At 50.7% G+C, this 12,097-nt stretch overlaps 1 protein-coding gene across 2 annotated transcripts; it reads left to right on the top strand.

The window, feature by feature from the left end:
* Window positions 1–6,927: 6,927 nt before the first annotated feature.
* Window positions 6,928–11,961, top strand: ELOVL1 (ELOVL fatty acid elongase 1). 2 transcript variants are annotated; one of them, XM_033114394.1, is made up of 8 exons: window positions 6,928–7,060; window positions 9,751–9,810; window positions 9,991–10,181; window positions 10,361–10,441; window positions 10,577–10,633; window positions 10,724–10,829; window positions 10,917–11,053; window positions 11,226–11,961. In XM_033114394.1, the coding sequence occupies exons 2-8, from the start codon at window positions 9,765–9,767 to the stop codon at window positions 11,445–11,447; spliced, it is 840 nt and encodes a 279-aa protein (XP_032970285.1). In that variant the 5' UTR covers window positions 6,928–7,060; window positions 9,751–9,764; the 3' UTR covers window positions 11,448–11,961. The 2 variants fall into 2 exon arrangements, with proteins under 2 accessions (XP_032970285.1, XP_032970287.1); XM_033114396.1 differs by lacking the exon at window positions 6,928–7,060 and adding an exon at window positions 8,939–9,038 and having other exon boundaries at window positions 11,226–11,447.
* Window positions 11,962–12,097: the final 136 nt, after the last annotated feature.

Below are 12,097 nucleotides of genomic sequence, written 5' to 3'. Positions count from 1 at the left end.
GATAAAAAATGGTACACTTGCACAGGGCATTTACCATGAATGCAGAAGTGGGATTTGCTGAGTCAATGAATGAGTGGTGAGTGAAAGTGAAGGCTTAGGACACCCCACAGCTGTAGATTTTGTAAACACTGTACACCAGTACCACCACAAACATTTGAGTAATGCATTGCACTATGACATTATGACAGCTACGACATCACTAGGCGATAGGAATTTTTCAGCTCCATTCTAATCTTATGGGACCATCACTGTACACATGGTCTGTCATCAACCAAGACTTTGTTATGTGGTGCATGACTGTAGTCTGAAGGGCTTCAGACTAAGCCACCGGATTCCCTGGGAATATTTATTTACTTTTTTCTTTCCCTTTGTTGTTGTTGTTGTTTTGCCATTACATTACTTCACTAGAAAAGTTTGAAAAACACCTCAAATTTCCTGGAAAGGCAAATAAGAGTCTGTGTGATCTAGCCCCCTGATTTCTTCACCTGACTTCTATGTTGTCCTGCCACCCAAATTATTCCTAAGCTATACAAACTGCCTGAAGTTTCCTGAATGTAACAGGCCTCCATTCCTTTATTCCCACTGGTCCCTCTACTTGGAACACTTTGCCTCATCATTCTGTCTGATGAATACCCAGTCATCCTTCAAAATTCAGCTCACAAGTCACTCCCCTGGGAAGGTTTCCAGTCTGTTCTCATCTCAGTGCCACTCCCACCAGGTAAGGTCAGTGACCTCCTCTTTTATGCTCCACATTTGTACTTTGTACAAACTGGCTCTTGCTGCCCTTTATTGTCCCCCAAGTTCAAGTTCCCTAAACTGTTAGGATTTGAATCCCAGTTCTTCCACCTGAGAGTTGTGTGATCCTGGGTAAGATAACGTGTGTGTCTGGCATACTACAGCATCCGGCCCATCATAAACACTATAAATGGTCACTGTTATTATTATTACTTAGTTGATTTTAGAGAGATAGTATAAGGTAGCATTTGAGTTACAAGAGCAGGTTCTAGTGTCAGACTGCCTGGGTTCAGGTCCGAGCTGTGCCACTTACTATGTGCCTTTAGGCAAGTTATTTACTTCTCTGTGCCTCAGATTATCACCCTCCTTGAGGAGGATGTTAATAGTGGCTACTTCATAGGACTGCTGTGAAGTTTAAATAGATTAACATGTACCAAGTGCTCAGAATAGTGCCTGACGATAGTAGAAGCGCAATAAATATTACCTATCTTCAAGGTAGTGTGTAGGATGCTACTCTCAGTAATTGTTGCTTAAATCCGTGATCGATCAACATCTCTCAGGAGGTAACCGCGTCCCCCCTCTGCAGCCTCTCGATGCTCACATGTTAGGAGCGTGGCCTCAGGAAACACCCTCTGTGCCCATTTCATCCCCCACAGTGTCTGCTTTGTTCCTAGGCACTGACACATGTTTACACCATCTTGCTTGATATGATAAGTCACTTTTGAATCTAATTTTGTGAATTTTCTTTCTCCCACTTGGACGTCACCTATACTCTTCCATTAAAGCCCAGTTTGGTCTATTAAATTGTGTGCTTTTCATTTGAGATCAAATGACAAGCTCCCTCACCTGAAATGCTCTTTTTCATCCCTCCGATACTCTTATCTGTTCCAAGGCCAAAGCAGCTAAGTACTTGGTTCCCTACTCTGCCTACATCCTGTCCCGAAAGGGGGCCTGCCCCACTCGTAGAGCTCTCCGTGCAGCTGTGATCATTCTCTCCTTGATTGTCCTTACTTACTAGGTCGGGGCTCAGGCCTTCATGGGTGGCTGTGTATAATTCACTGGGTATCACAAACCAGAGCTCCACGCAGGCCTCTTCCCTTCACACTCACCACCGGTCCTTGAGGCCTTGTTCTGTCAAGGCAAACTCCACTGTTCTTACCACTAAACTATAAGTACTCTCACCTCTAGCCATGAAGAAATACCTGGGGCTCAGGTGTTGTTTCACACCTCCATGGCTTGCGCGTGCTCTACCCTCTACTTGGGATGTCTGCCCTCTTCGTCCGGCTGCAACCCCCTTGTTCACCCACTGAACAACTCATGCTTCCGGTTCAGGTGTTACCTTCTCCTGTAAAGTCTGTACTAGCTCCTCTCCTGTACATGACGTTCTTGAATTATACCTCTCCTGTACCTTCTACACACCTCCATTACAGTACGTGTAATGCCATTGCAGTTTATTTACTTACAAGTTCAAATCCTGACCAGGACACTTATCTGTTGTGTGGCCTTAGGCAAGTTACTTCACTTCCAAGCATTTGTTTCCACCTCTGTAATGTCGGATTATAGATAGCATTGACCTCAAAGGCTACATTCAACTGAGCATATTTAAAATAAATTTAAATCTTAATTTTCTACAGGATAAAGTCCAAGCTTCTTAGAAGGGTGTATGAGACTCTTCAGGCATATAGTCAGCCCTCAAATGCTGACTACTATTTCCCTCTTCCTCTACTCCCCTGAGCAATCTCATTTCTATTGAGTGGTATATAGACTGTTTTGATTGCAACACGTTACAATTAAACTAGCGTAACCAAAAACAGGGTACCCAGTTGATTTGTGTTATGCAGACATGGAGTGAAAAGTGACTGGCTCTACGCGGGCTCAGGGGCTCCAATGTTGTCTAAACTCTGCATTTCTCTACTCTTATTTTTTAAAATTTTATTGGGGGACAGTGTGTTTTTCCAGGGCACATCAGTTCCAAGTCATTGTCCTTCAATCTAGTTGTGGAGGGCGCAGCTCAGCTCCAAGTCCAGCTGCTGTTTTCAGTCTTTAGTTGCAGGGGGCACAGCCCACCATCCCATGTGGGAATTGAACAGGCAACCTTGTTTGTTAAGAGCTCGCACTGTAACCAACTGAGCCATCCCGCTGCCCCTGCATTTCTCTACTTTTGAGCAGTATAGCTCACCTTGTGGAAGAACTCTGATTGTTCTTGCCTGGATTCTGTGCCATCAGAATACCACGATTAATGGACAAGTGGGGCGGGGCAGGAAATCCTTAGAGGAAATGAAAGCAGGGGAATGGGAAAGTGTCTGAATACAACCCAAACTAGAGCTACCGTGGTCCACTTTGTATGGTTTCTTCTGTACAGAAAATCCTTGTGTTCTTTTCTTGAGCCCCATCCTTTTTCCTAAACTTATAGTACTGTGTCTCAAATTGCCTGCTGAATGTCGTACCTTGAACTTAGGATGTCAAAACTGCATTCCTTTCCTTCATCCTGCTTTACCTGCTTAACTTTGCAGTCAATTCTGGGTCCTCTTTCTGTTCTATCCCCTCTTCTTTCTTCTCACTCCCATTGCTCTAGGTCAGGCCTTCACTGCATCACACCTGTGCCTCTCAGCTGGTCTCTCAGTTGGTCTCCCTTCCTTTTTCCTCTTGATAATATAGCTTACTGTCGCCAAGTTTATCTTTGTAACAATGGGGACCATACCAACCCCTTTCTTAAAAATCTTCAGGGACACCCCCAATACAAATGAAACTCCTCATTCTTTCATTCAAAATGCTTCATGATATGGAGCCAACTTACTTTTTAACCTTCCTTCTGTCACATGTGGGCTTTTCATTCACCCAATCCGTTAGCCCAACGGAATCACTTGCAGTTCCCTACACCTGTCCTGTGCTTTTCCTCCATTCATCCTTTCGTCCACACTTTCTTTTCAGCCTGGAACACCTATGTTACTTCCACCTTACTTGCTATGTGACCTTGAGAAAAATCCTTTACCTTTTCTTATTCCATGCTTTTCATCTGGTAAGTGGTGATAATAGTACTTACCTTGCCGGATTAAACCATGAGATCGTATGGAAAGCAACTGGCCCCAGGCTTGCCAGAGAAAGTATTGACTACTAAGCTACGTTTCCTCTTTCCCCCTTTTGGCCCTTATCTTCCAGATCTTGCTAACTCTCTTTCCTCCATCTTGATAACCTCCCCTGATTTGTCCACTAACCAAAAGCCTCCCTTTTTCTCTCTCCAGAGCTCTTCCTGCAGTTTCTTTCGTTCACTTCAGCAAACACTGAACGATAACCACTCTTATCTCTGGCATTGGCTACCCACTCTTATCTCTGACCTCTCAGGAGTCCAGGCAAACCCCCAAATTCTGGATGATATGATAAGTGTTTGCATACAGTCTCCCTTCTGACAACCGGATGTTTTCCCAGCTTCAGTTTCTTCAGCCAAGGTCTCAGCCTTAGGCAGAAGATACCAGCTAGCTGGCTAAGGCCCAGGGACATGCAGAATGATTAACTGACAAATCCTTCACCCTCATCTTCACTTGCCTGTCCTCGTGGACTCAGCCCTCCTTTCACCTCCACTGTGCGAGCACTGTGTAGAAAGTGCCCTTTGTCCTTTGCAGGATGGGGATGGGGGAAGCTTGACACAGCCCCTAGAAGGCTGCTTCCATCTCTACCTGCCACTCCTGATGTCCCTCAGCCTAGACCCTCAGTTCCTGTTGTTCTTAGCCGATTCCATGTCTGCTGTACTCTGTTCCCCCCACGGATCCCCCTGCTCATTCACTCACAAACAGGCATACCTTATCCACTTTTCACCCATTACCATTCCTGCTGCTTTGATCCCCCTTTCCTTTAATTTTTCTGCTGAAACGTATAAAACCTCAAATAATTATGGGAATAGAGTTGTTAGCGCTGATACAGGTGGTGGTTTTCAGACTAAACCCTTGGAGAAAGTAAATCAGTGCCTTCTGGGGAAAGAGGATGGAGAAAGGCCCATTAGAGAGCAGTGAGTGAGGAATGAGTCAGACAGGGTGGGACGTGGAGGAAGTTGTCACCTCATTTCCTGTTAATCAGAAAAACTCCATACAGGAGGGGGCATTTTAGCTGTAGGACCAGATATTCTTTTGCCGCAACACTGGACCTTCATCCTTCTCCAGACTGTGAGTTCCTGGATCCCTCCAGTTTCACCAGTTTATCAGCCTGCCCCTCGTGTGGGGAGCCTTCACGGAACCCTCTGACCTGGTTCAAGGCCTTCCACCACTTCCCTGCAGGTCCGAAATGGTTCCATTTCCTCCCAGTCCCTCTTCTTTTCCACACATTTCAGTCTGTGAGGAATTCTCCTTAGTCAAAGGCTAATCCTTCCAGTGTGCATGCTGGAGCCCATTGTTTCCTTCCACACAGCACATAAACACACTTAAGCCTCTTCCCATTAAAACAACCATTAGAATCAATCTGGAGGTGAGAGCCAAGCATTGATACTTTAAAAGCTCCCCAGGTAATTCTAGTGTGCAGCCAGGGCTGAAAAAGATAAACAATAAAATCCAAACCATGGCATACAGGGATCTTCATAAACTGACTCCTGCCTGTGTTTCCTGCCTTTACCTATATGCCCTCCGAGCTGGAGCCACACCAGACTACCTAGAGCTCTCCAAACCTGCAACATGTCAAGATGCTATGCCTTCACACACTTCCTTCCTTCTGCCTGGAATGCCTTTCCCTGCTTTCTAGAAGCTGTCCTTTAATGCTCAACTTAGGTGTCATTTCTGTGAAGCCTTCAAGAACAAACCCCCACCTTGGGGTAAGGTGCCGTCCACCCCCGTGCTTCCATAACCCTCTGGTTTTATCTCTATGGGAATACTCAACACATGCTACTCTAATTGTTCATTTATATGTCTGTCTTCTCCACTAGACCATGTTTTACAGGAACTCCATGGCCATGGGGGTGCCGTTTGCTAGGACCTGGGCCTAGGTGGTCTATAGCAAATATTTGAAGATGCTTTCTGCCAGGACTGGGACAAGAACAAAGAGAAGTGAGTCTTTAGGCGTGTTCATTCATGTAGCCAACCAACACTTACTGAGGGCTTGCAATGTCATTTGCCATGTGGTACAGGTGGGTACATGGATAGTTGATGAGTGTGTTCAGGTGGGGAAGCTGGATAGACGTGTGTGTGTGTGTGTGTGTGTGTGTGTGTGTGTGTTTTCTCCAGCTGACTCATGGAAATCTCCATAGTGTCTGCCTCCCTCTCCATTCCCATCAGTTTCCAAAGCTTCTTAGGCCAGGCTGTCTGTCTCACTGGTTTCCCTGCAATGCCCTCTTCATACTGGCTGCCAGAGGAAAGTGATTCAGCTAGATGGCAAACCCCATAGAGGGACAGCTCTGCTGTGTTCATTGATGTGTCACCAGTACTTAACACAGTCTTGCACATGGTAGGTGGTCAATAAATATTTGATGACTATTTGAAAATACAAATCTGATTGTAGCCTCAAAAAAATCTTCTGTTTCTCCTCTGCTTCCAGAATAAAATCAAACTGCCCCCGTTTGGCCTTCAAGACCTACTACATTCAGCCACAGCTAGCTTCACTTCCCTTTTACCCTTTCACTACCTTGAGGGCCAGTGTACACTGTGATTCATTCACTGTATCTGCCCCAGGCCATTTTATTTTCCCACCTCCATGCCAGAAATTCTCTCAGCTCCTCCTAATGCTAGGGCTCATCCAGGTTTATGGGCTCGTAGAGAGGTCTTCCATGCCCAGCCGCTCCCTCGGACAGAGACCTCTCTGCTACTCCTGCCCATCTCTACGGTCTCACCCTCCCAAGAAGGGGCTCTTTTGAGGGAAGGGCTAAATCTTGGAACTTTTCCCAGGGTCCTAAGTTGGGTGGGCCTGCCACAAACAGAAGATGTGTTGGCTGTGCTGGATTAATCACCAGAGGACCCAGAATGAGGTCATCCAGGGGCTGAATGTCAGGGAGAAGCAGGGTGCAACTCCGGCGGCCCGGGCCAGGCCGCGCCACCTGACAGCGGCAGGCTGAGAGATGCGGAGGGAAGGGGTGGGGAGTCCAGGCTGGGCGTGCTTCCTGCCCCGGGATCAGACGGCCCGCCCCTGCTCCCGCCCCTCCCGCAGAGCCCAGTCGGGGACCAACGGCCCCTCCTGCCTCAGCCCGAGGCCCAATCAGCAGGCACCCCCCCACCCGGCCCGCCCCCTCCCCCTCTGGTGACAGAAAGTCGGCCCAGCAGATGAGGAAGTGGCAGGCAGGCTGGCCCTGGGGACTTCTCTCTGGCCCTGTACCCTCCGAGCCCTCCATTGCTGCCCGCCTGGCACCCGACTGGTGAGTCTGGACTGTCCTGGGCGGGCGCTCCATTTGCCCGGGCCCCCTGCCTGGCTGGCTCGGCCCAGCCCTGCCCTCTCGTGCCCAGGCTGTGGGCGAGGCTGTTCCTGGGGAGAGTGGGTGGGAGGTCCCAGCTCTGGGGCTGGGCCTCTCCGACAACCTCCCTCCCGTCCCGGCCCCCATTTACTCAAACCTAGGCCTTCCTCTACCACCTCCTGGTCTTACCCTTCTCCTTTCTTGTCCCCGCCCTCCTCTCCTCTTCCCTCCCCTCCCTTCCCTTCTCTTCCCTCCTCCTTTCCCCTCCCCCTTTCTTTGCCTGTCTCCTCTTCCCTTCCATCCATCTTAAAGGAAGGAAGGACGGGACTGAGTTCCCCTACCGGAGACACACCCAGATTCTCTAGCTCTGAGAGAGGTCCTTTCCAGAAGCCTTGAGCCACTCCTGACCTCCAGGGTGCATGCGTGTATGCATGTGTGTGGTGAACTTGGGGGTGGTGGTTGAGAGAGATAACAAGCTGGCAAACTCACGTGGGTCAGGGAGGAACTGTGTGTTAAAGCGCATGCTATGCCTTGCGGGGGGTAGGCCCCACCACAGAATAGGCAACCCACAATGATTGTGAATGAATGAATGAATGAATGAATGAATGAATGAATGATGGTTGTCATCTGAGAAAAGAGATCTGTATGTAGGACCAAGGGCAGGTGTGTGTCTGCATGTGGTATGGGTGATTTTATATTCATTCCCCTCTAAGTGGGCTGTCTGAGTTTATGATGTGTCCACATTTATCTATGACTCACATATGTGTGAGTAAACCTGTGTGTGAGCATCAGCATTTGCCTGGGACCTGTAAGGGAGGATGTGTGAGTGTCTCAGGTGTGTTCGTCAGTGTGAATGTAGTTTGGAGCAAGTCTGAGTTATTAGAAACTACGCATGTCAGAGTCCGTGGAAGCTTGTTTGGGTGGTGTGTCAGAGGAGGGTAGTGACTGCCAGCAGGTGTGTGGGCTCTGTGTACATATGTGTGCTAGCCACTGGTGAGTGTGTCATTGGGTGGGGGTGGGGAGGAGAGAGCTGTGTGACGGCGTGTGTGGATGGGAGGACTTGGGCCTAACCGTGATGGGGCACTTGGGGGTTGACAGAGCGCCTGGGGAACATCTGTGAGATACGTACCCAGTGATTGTGTGTGAGGCGCGTGTGTACAGCCTCCGTGGATGTCAGGCATGTTCTTCAGTCGGTACCTGCACAGGTTGTTCTCTGAATAGAAGGAACCTGGCTGACTAGAGTCCAGACAGCTCACAGAGCATCTGCTGCCCTGGCTGTTCAGGGACTGCCTTGTCCCTCTGGGACTGCCTCAGAGCCCCAGGCTCCCTTCCAGCCAGCTTTTGTCTCCCTGGGAGCCGCTGTGAGCCCTCCCCCTGGCCCTCCCCCGACATTCCTTCAGGCTCTGAGGGGGAGAGGGCCCAGCTCATTAGACCCCTCCCTGAGGGAGGGGAAGATTCCTGAGACCTCCCCCACTCCCCCACCTCCTCACATGCCACTGGCTTCCCTGCCCCTCCCTGAGAGAGAAGGGTAATTGTACCCATTCTGAAGTAGGACAAACTGAGAATTTATGGCTAGATTAGGAGAAGATGCTGGGTGTGGGTTTTCTGCAGTTCCTTGGGGTCAAGGTTTGGGCTGGGGCTGGAGCCCCCGGAGGTTGTGGCTCAAAACCTAGAACCTTAGCCCATCTGGCTGGTCTGTGGTGGGTGGGTGGTTGAGTATGGCTTTACTTGGCTTTCTCAATCCTCGTGGGTCCTGCTCCTCCAGGCACTGACCTGTGGCCTGGACCCACCCTCCACCCCATGTGCAGTGCAGCGGGGGTGGTTGGAGGGCGGAGCTGCTGCCAGATCTAGTCAGACAGGTGGAGCCACTGGGGCAGGAGTCTCAAAGAGCCAGGCTCCCAGAGACGAAGGGTGAGAGGAGAGCACCGGAGAGGAGACAGAGGTGAGAGCCCAGGAGGAGTGTCCCAGTAGAGGAGGGGAGGAAGGGGCAGGAGGGACCCGGAGGTGAGAGTCCTGGAAGGGACTGTAGGGGCCGAGAAGTGAGAGTCCCAGCAGAGGGGAAGAGGGACCCTGGGGAAAGGAGAGTCCTGGAAGGGACAGGAAGGACTGGGAGTGAGAGTCCCTGAAGGGACAGTCCCAGGAGATGAGCATCCTAAAATGGGACAGGAGAGGTTGAAGGAGAGGATCCCTGGAGAGAAGAAGGACCCAGAGCTGGAGAATTGAGACTTTGGTGAGGAAAGGAGAGAAGTGGTTCATTGTGGAGGTGATGAGCTCCCTGTTGGTGAGAGCATAAGACTTTCCAGAAAGAGACCGAAATTGAAGAGTTCTCTCGTGGAGGAAGAAGGGAGGGGAGGTTGTGAAGTAAAAATCTCCAGAGAAGAGCAGAGAGTGAGGAGAGGAGAGGAAGGTGTGGAGAGGAAGGGCGGAACAGCCCTTCCCAGGCAGGCAGGATGTGTGGGAAGCAGATGCCCCCGCCAAATTGCCTCCTCCTGCCCCTGGTCCCCAGCAATTCCTTCCTCTCACGGTTAGTGTCCTTTTTTGCCATGAAGCATCTGCAGTTGTCTTGTCTGGTCTGTGTCCTGTCTGTGGGTCAGGGCTGGGATGGCGGAGGCACAGTCAGCCCCGGCTGACACCCACCCTTCCTACCTCCCCAGAGTCTTTAGCCAGGATGGAGGCTGTTGTGAATTTGTACCAGGAGATGATGAAGTACGGAGGTAAGATGCTGTGCACCTGCCCTTCCTCCTACCCTGAGATCCCTGACTCTAGGGCTGTCTCCTAATGGAGAGTCCCTATACACCCCTTGACCCTTTGTGACCTGACCTCTTATCTGTACACCTGGTGGGGATCCTTTGAACCCTGTGGCCCCTCCTGACTCCTTTAACACTTATTCACAGATTCCCGGATCCAGAGCTACCCTCTGATGGGGTCACCCCTGCTAATGACCTCCATCCTCCTGACTTACGTGTACTTCGTTCTCTCACTTGGGCCTCGCATCATGGCCAATCGGAAGCCCTTCCAGCTGCGTGGCTTCATGGTTGTCTACAACTTCTCACTGGTGGCACTGTCCCTCTACATTGTCTATGAGGTGGGCCCCTGGGGTGCCTAGGCTTTAATTCCTGTTGGCAGGAAAAGGGGCAGGCCTAGATCTGGAGCATGGCATCTTCCTCCCAGAGAGGCTCAGCTCCATCTCTTCAACTAGAAAACGGGAGGGATTGGGGTTGTGGGGGAGAGAACTCTGGTGGTCTAATTCACATCCCTTCCTAGTTCCTGATGTCTGGCTGGCTAAGTAGTTACACCTGGCGCTGTGACCCTGTGGATTTTTCCAACAACCCGGAGGCACTGAGGGTAAGTAGGGGCAGGGGCTAGGTCATAAGCAACCTGGGGACAGGAGCAGGTTGGGTGTGACCTGTGCTCATGGGCCAGTTTAGGGAGGCTCTTGGAGTAGTGTGGGGGTTCTAAGGCTGCACTGACTTTTTGCAGATGGTTCGAGTGGCTTGGCTCTTCCTCTTCTCCAAGTTCATTGAGTTGATGGACACGGTGAGATTATATGAAATGTGAGAACTTGGGGTGGGGAGGCAGGAGTGAGAGGCCCTGGCTCTGAAACCCCTTTGCCCACCCTTCTCTCAGGTGATCTTTATTCTCCGGAAAAAAGATGGACAGGTGACCTTCCTACATGTCTTTCACCACTCAGTGCTTCCCTGGAGCTGGTGGTGGGGGATAAGAATTGCCCCAGGTGAGTGGTGCAGTCCACTGGGAGAAGAGGGGCAGGCACCGGAAGCAGAGGCTCGTCTCTCCTGACCCTGTTCATTGCCCCTCACAGGAGGAATGGGCTCTTTCCATGCCATGATAAACTCCTCTGTGCATGTCATCATGTACTTGTACTATGGATTGTCTGCCCTCGGCCCTGTGGCTCAACCCTACCTTTGGTGGAAAAAGCACATGACAGCCATCCAGCTGGTGAGGGGCCTGGACCTGGCCTATAACCATTACCCCAACATTCCTAGTCTGGATCCTTTATCCAACCTCTCATCTTTGACCCTATCCTACCCACTCAACATTCAGTCTTGCTCTACCCCCGCCCCCCTTCCTTCCAGTCTTATTCCCTCTGACCTTTGCCTTTCTGTCCTAGATCCAGTTCGTCCTGGTCTCGCTGCACATCTCCCAGTACTACTTCATGCCCAGCTGTAACTACCAGTACCCTGTCATCATCCACCTCATCTGGATGTACGGCACCATCTTCTTCATGCTCTTCTCCAATTTCTGGTATCATTCTTACACCAAAGGCAAACGGCTGCCTCGTTCAGTTCAGCAAAATGGAGTTCCAGGTACCACCAAAGTCAAGGCCAACTGAGAAACATGCTCTAGCTAGGCGCCCACCTAAGTGCCTCAGGACTGCACCTTGGGCAGCATCTGTCATCGTCCTCCCCGCCTACACCTGTGACCAGGGCTTCTGTGGTCAGGACTGAGCAGGGGACAGGCCCTCCCCTCCCCACAGCTGGTACAGGGACCACTGCTTCCGTTCCTCACCCACTCCTCCAGGCCAGCCCCAGGGACGTGGCCTGATTGCCCTCTGCCAGTCCAGAGCTGGGGGCTGAAAGGGCTGGACACTTACTTCCCCCTCCCTGCCTTAAACTTGGGAGAGGAGCACTCAGGGCTGGCCCCCACCAGGGTCCTGTGGCCTTTTTCCTCACAATGAAGAGGTCAGCAATAATCTGTCACTGTGGACCCAGGCTCCCTCCTTTTCCACCCCACAGCAAAGCAGGAGCTTCTTTGGCCAAAGGTCAGAGGGGGTGGGAGGCCTGGGAATACAGCCTGTGAAGGCTACTCACTCACTATGTCTTTATTAAAAGTGACAGAGGACACCACTGAGGCTGTGTGTGTACGTGCATGAATGGAGGAGGTGGGGTACAAAGCCTGCTAGCTCTGTCTACAAACAGGAGGGATGGTCAAGGCTCCCACAGGATGAACGTTTCTAGCTCTTTGATCACAGAGAGGAGCCTC

This window comes from Rhinolophus ferrumequinum, chromosome 9 (genome assembly GCF_004115265.2).
Source record: "Rhinolophus ferrumequinum isolate MPI-CBG mRhiFer1 chromosome 9, mRhiFer1_v1.p, whole genome shotgun sequence".
Classification (NCBI taxonomy): Eukaryota; Metazoa; Chordata; class Mammalia; order Chiroptera; family Rhinolophidae; genus Rhinolophus; species Rhinolophus ferrumequinum.
This window is presented reverse-complemented; position numbering and strand designations above follow the sequence as displayed.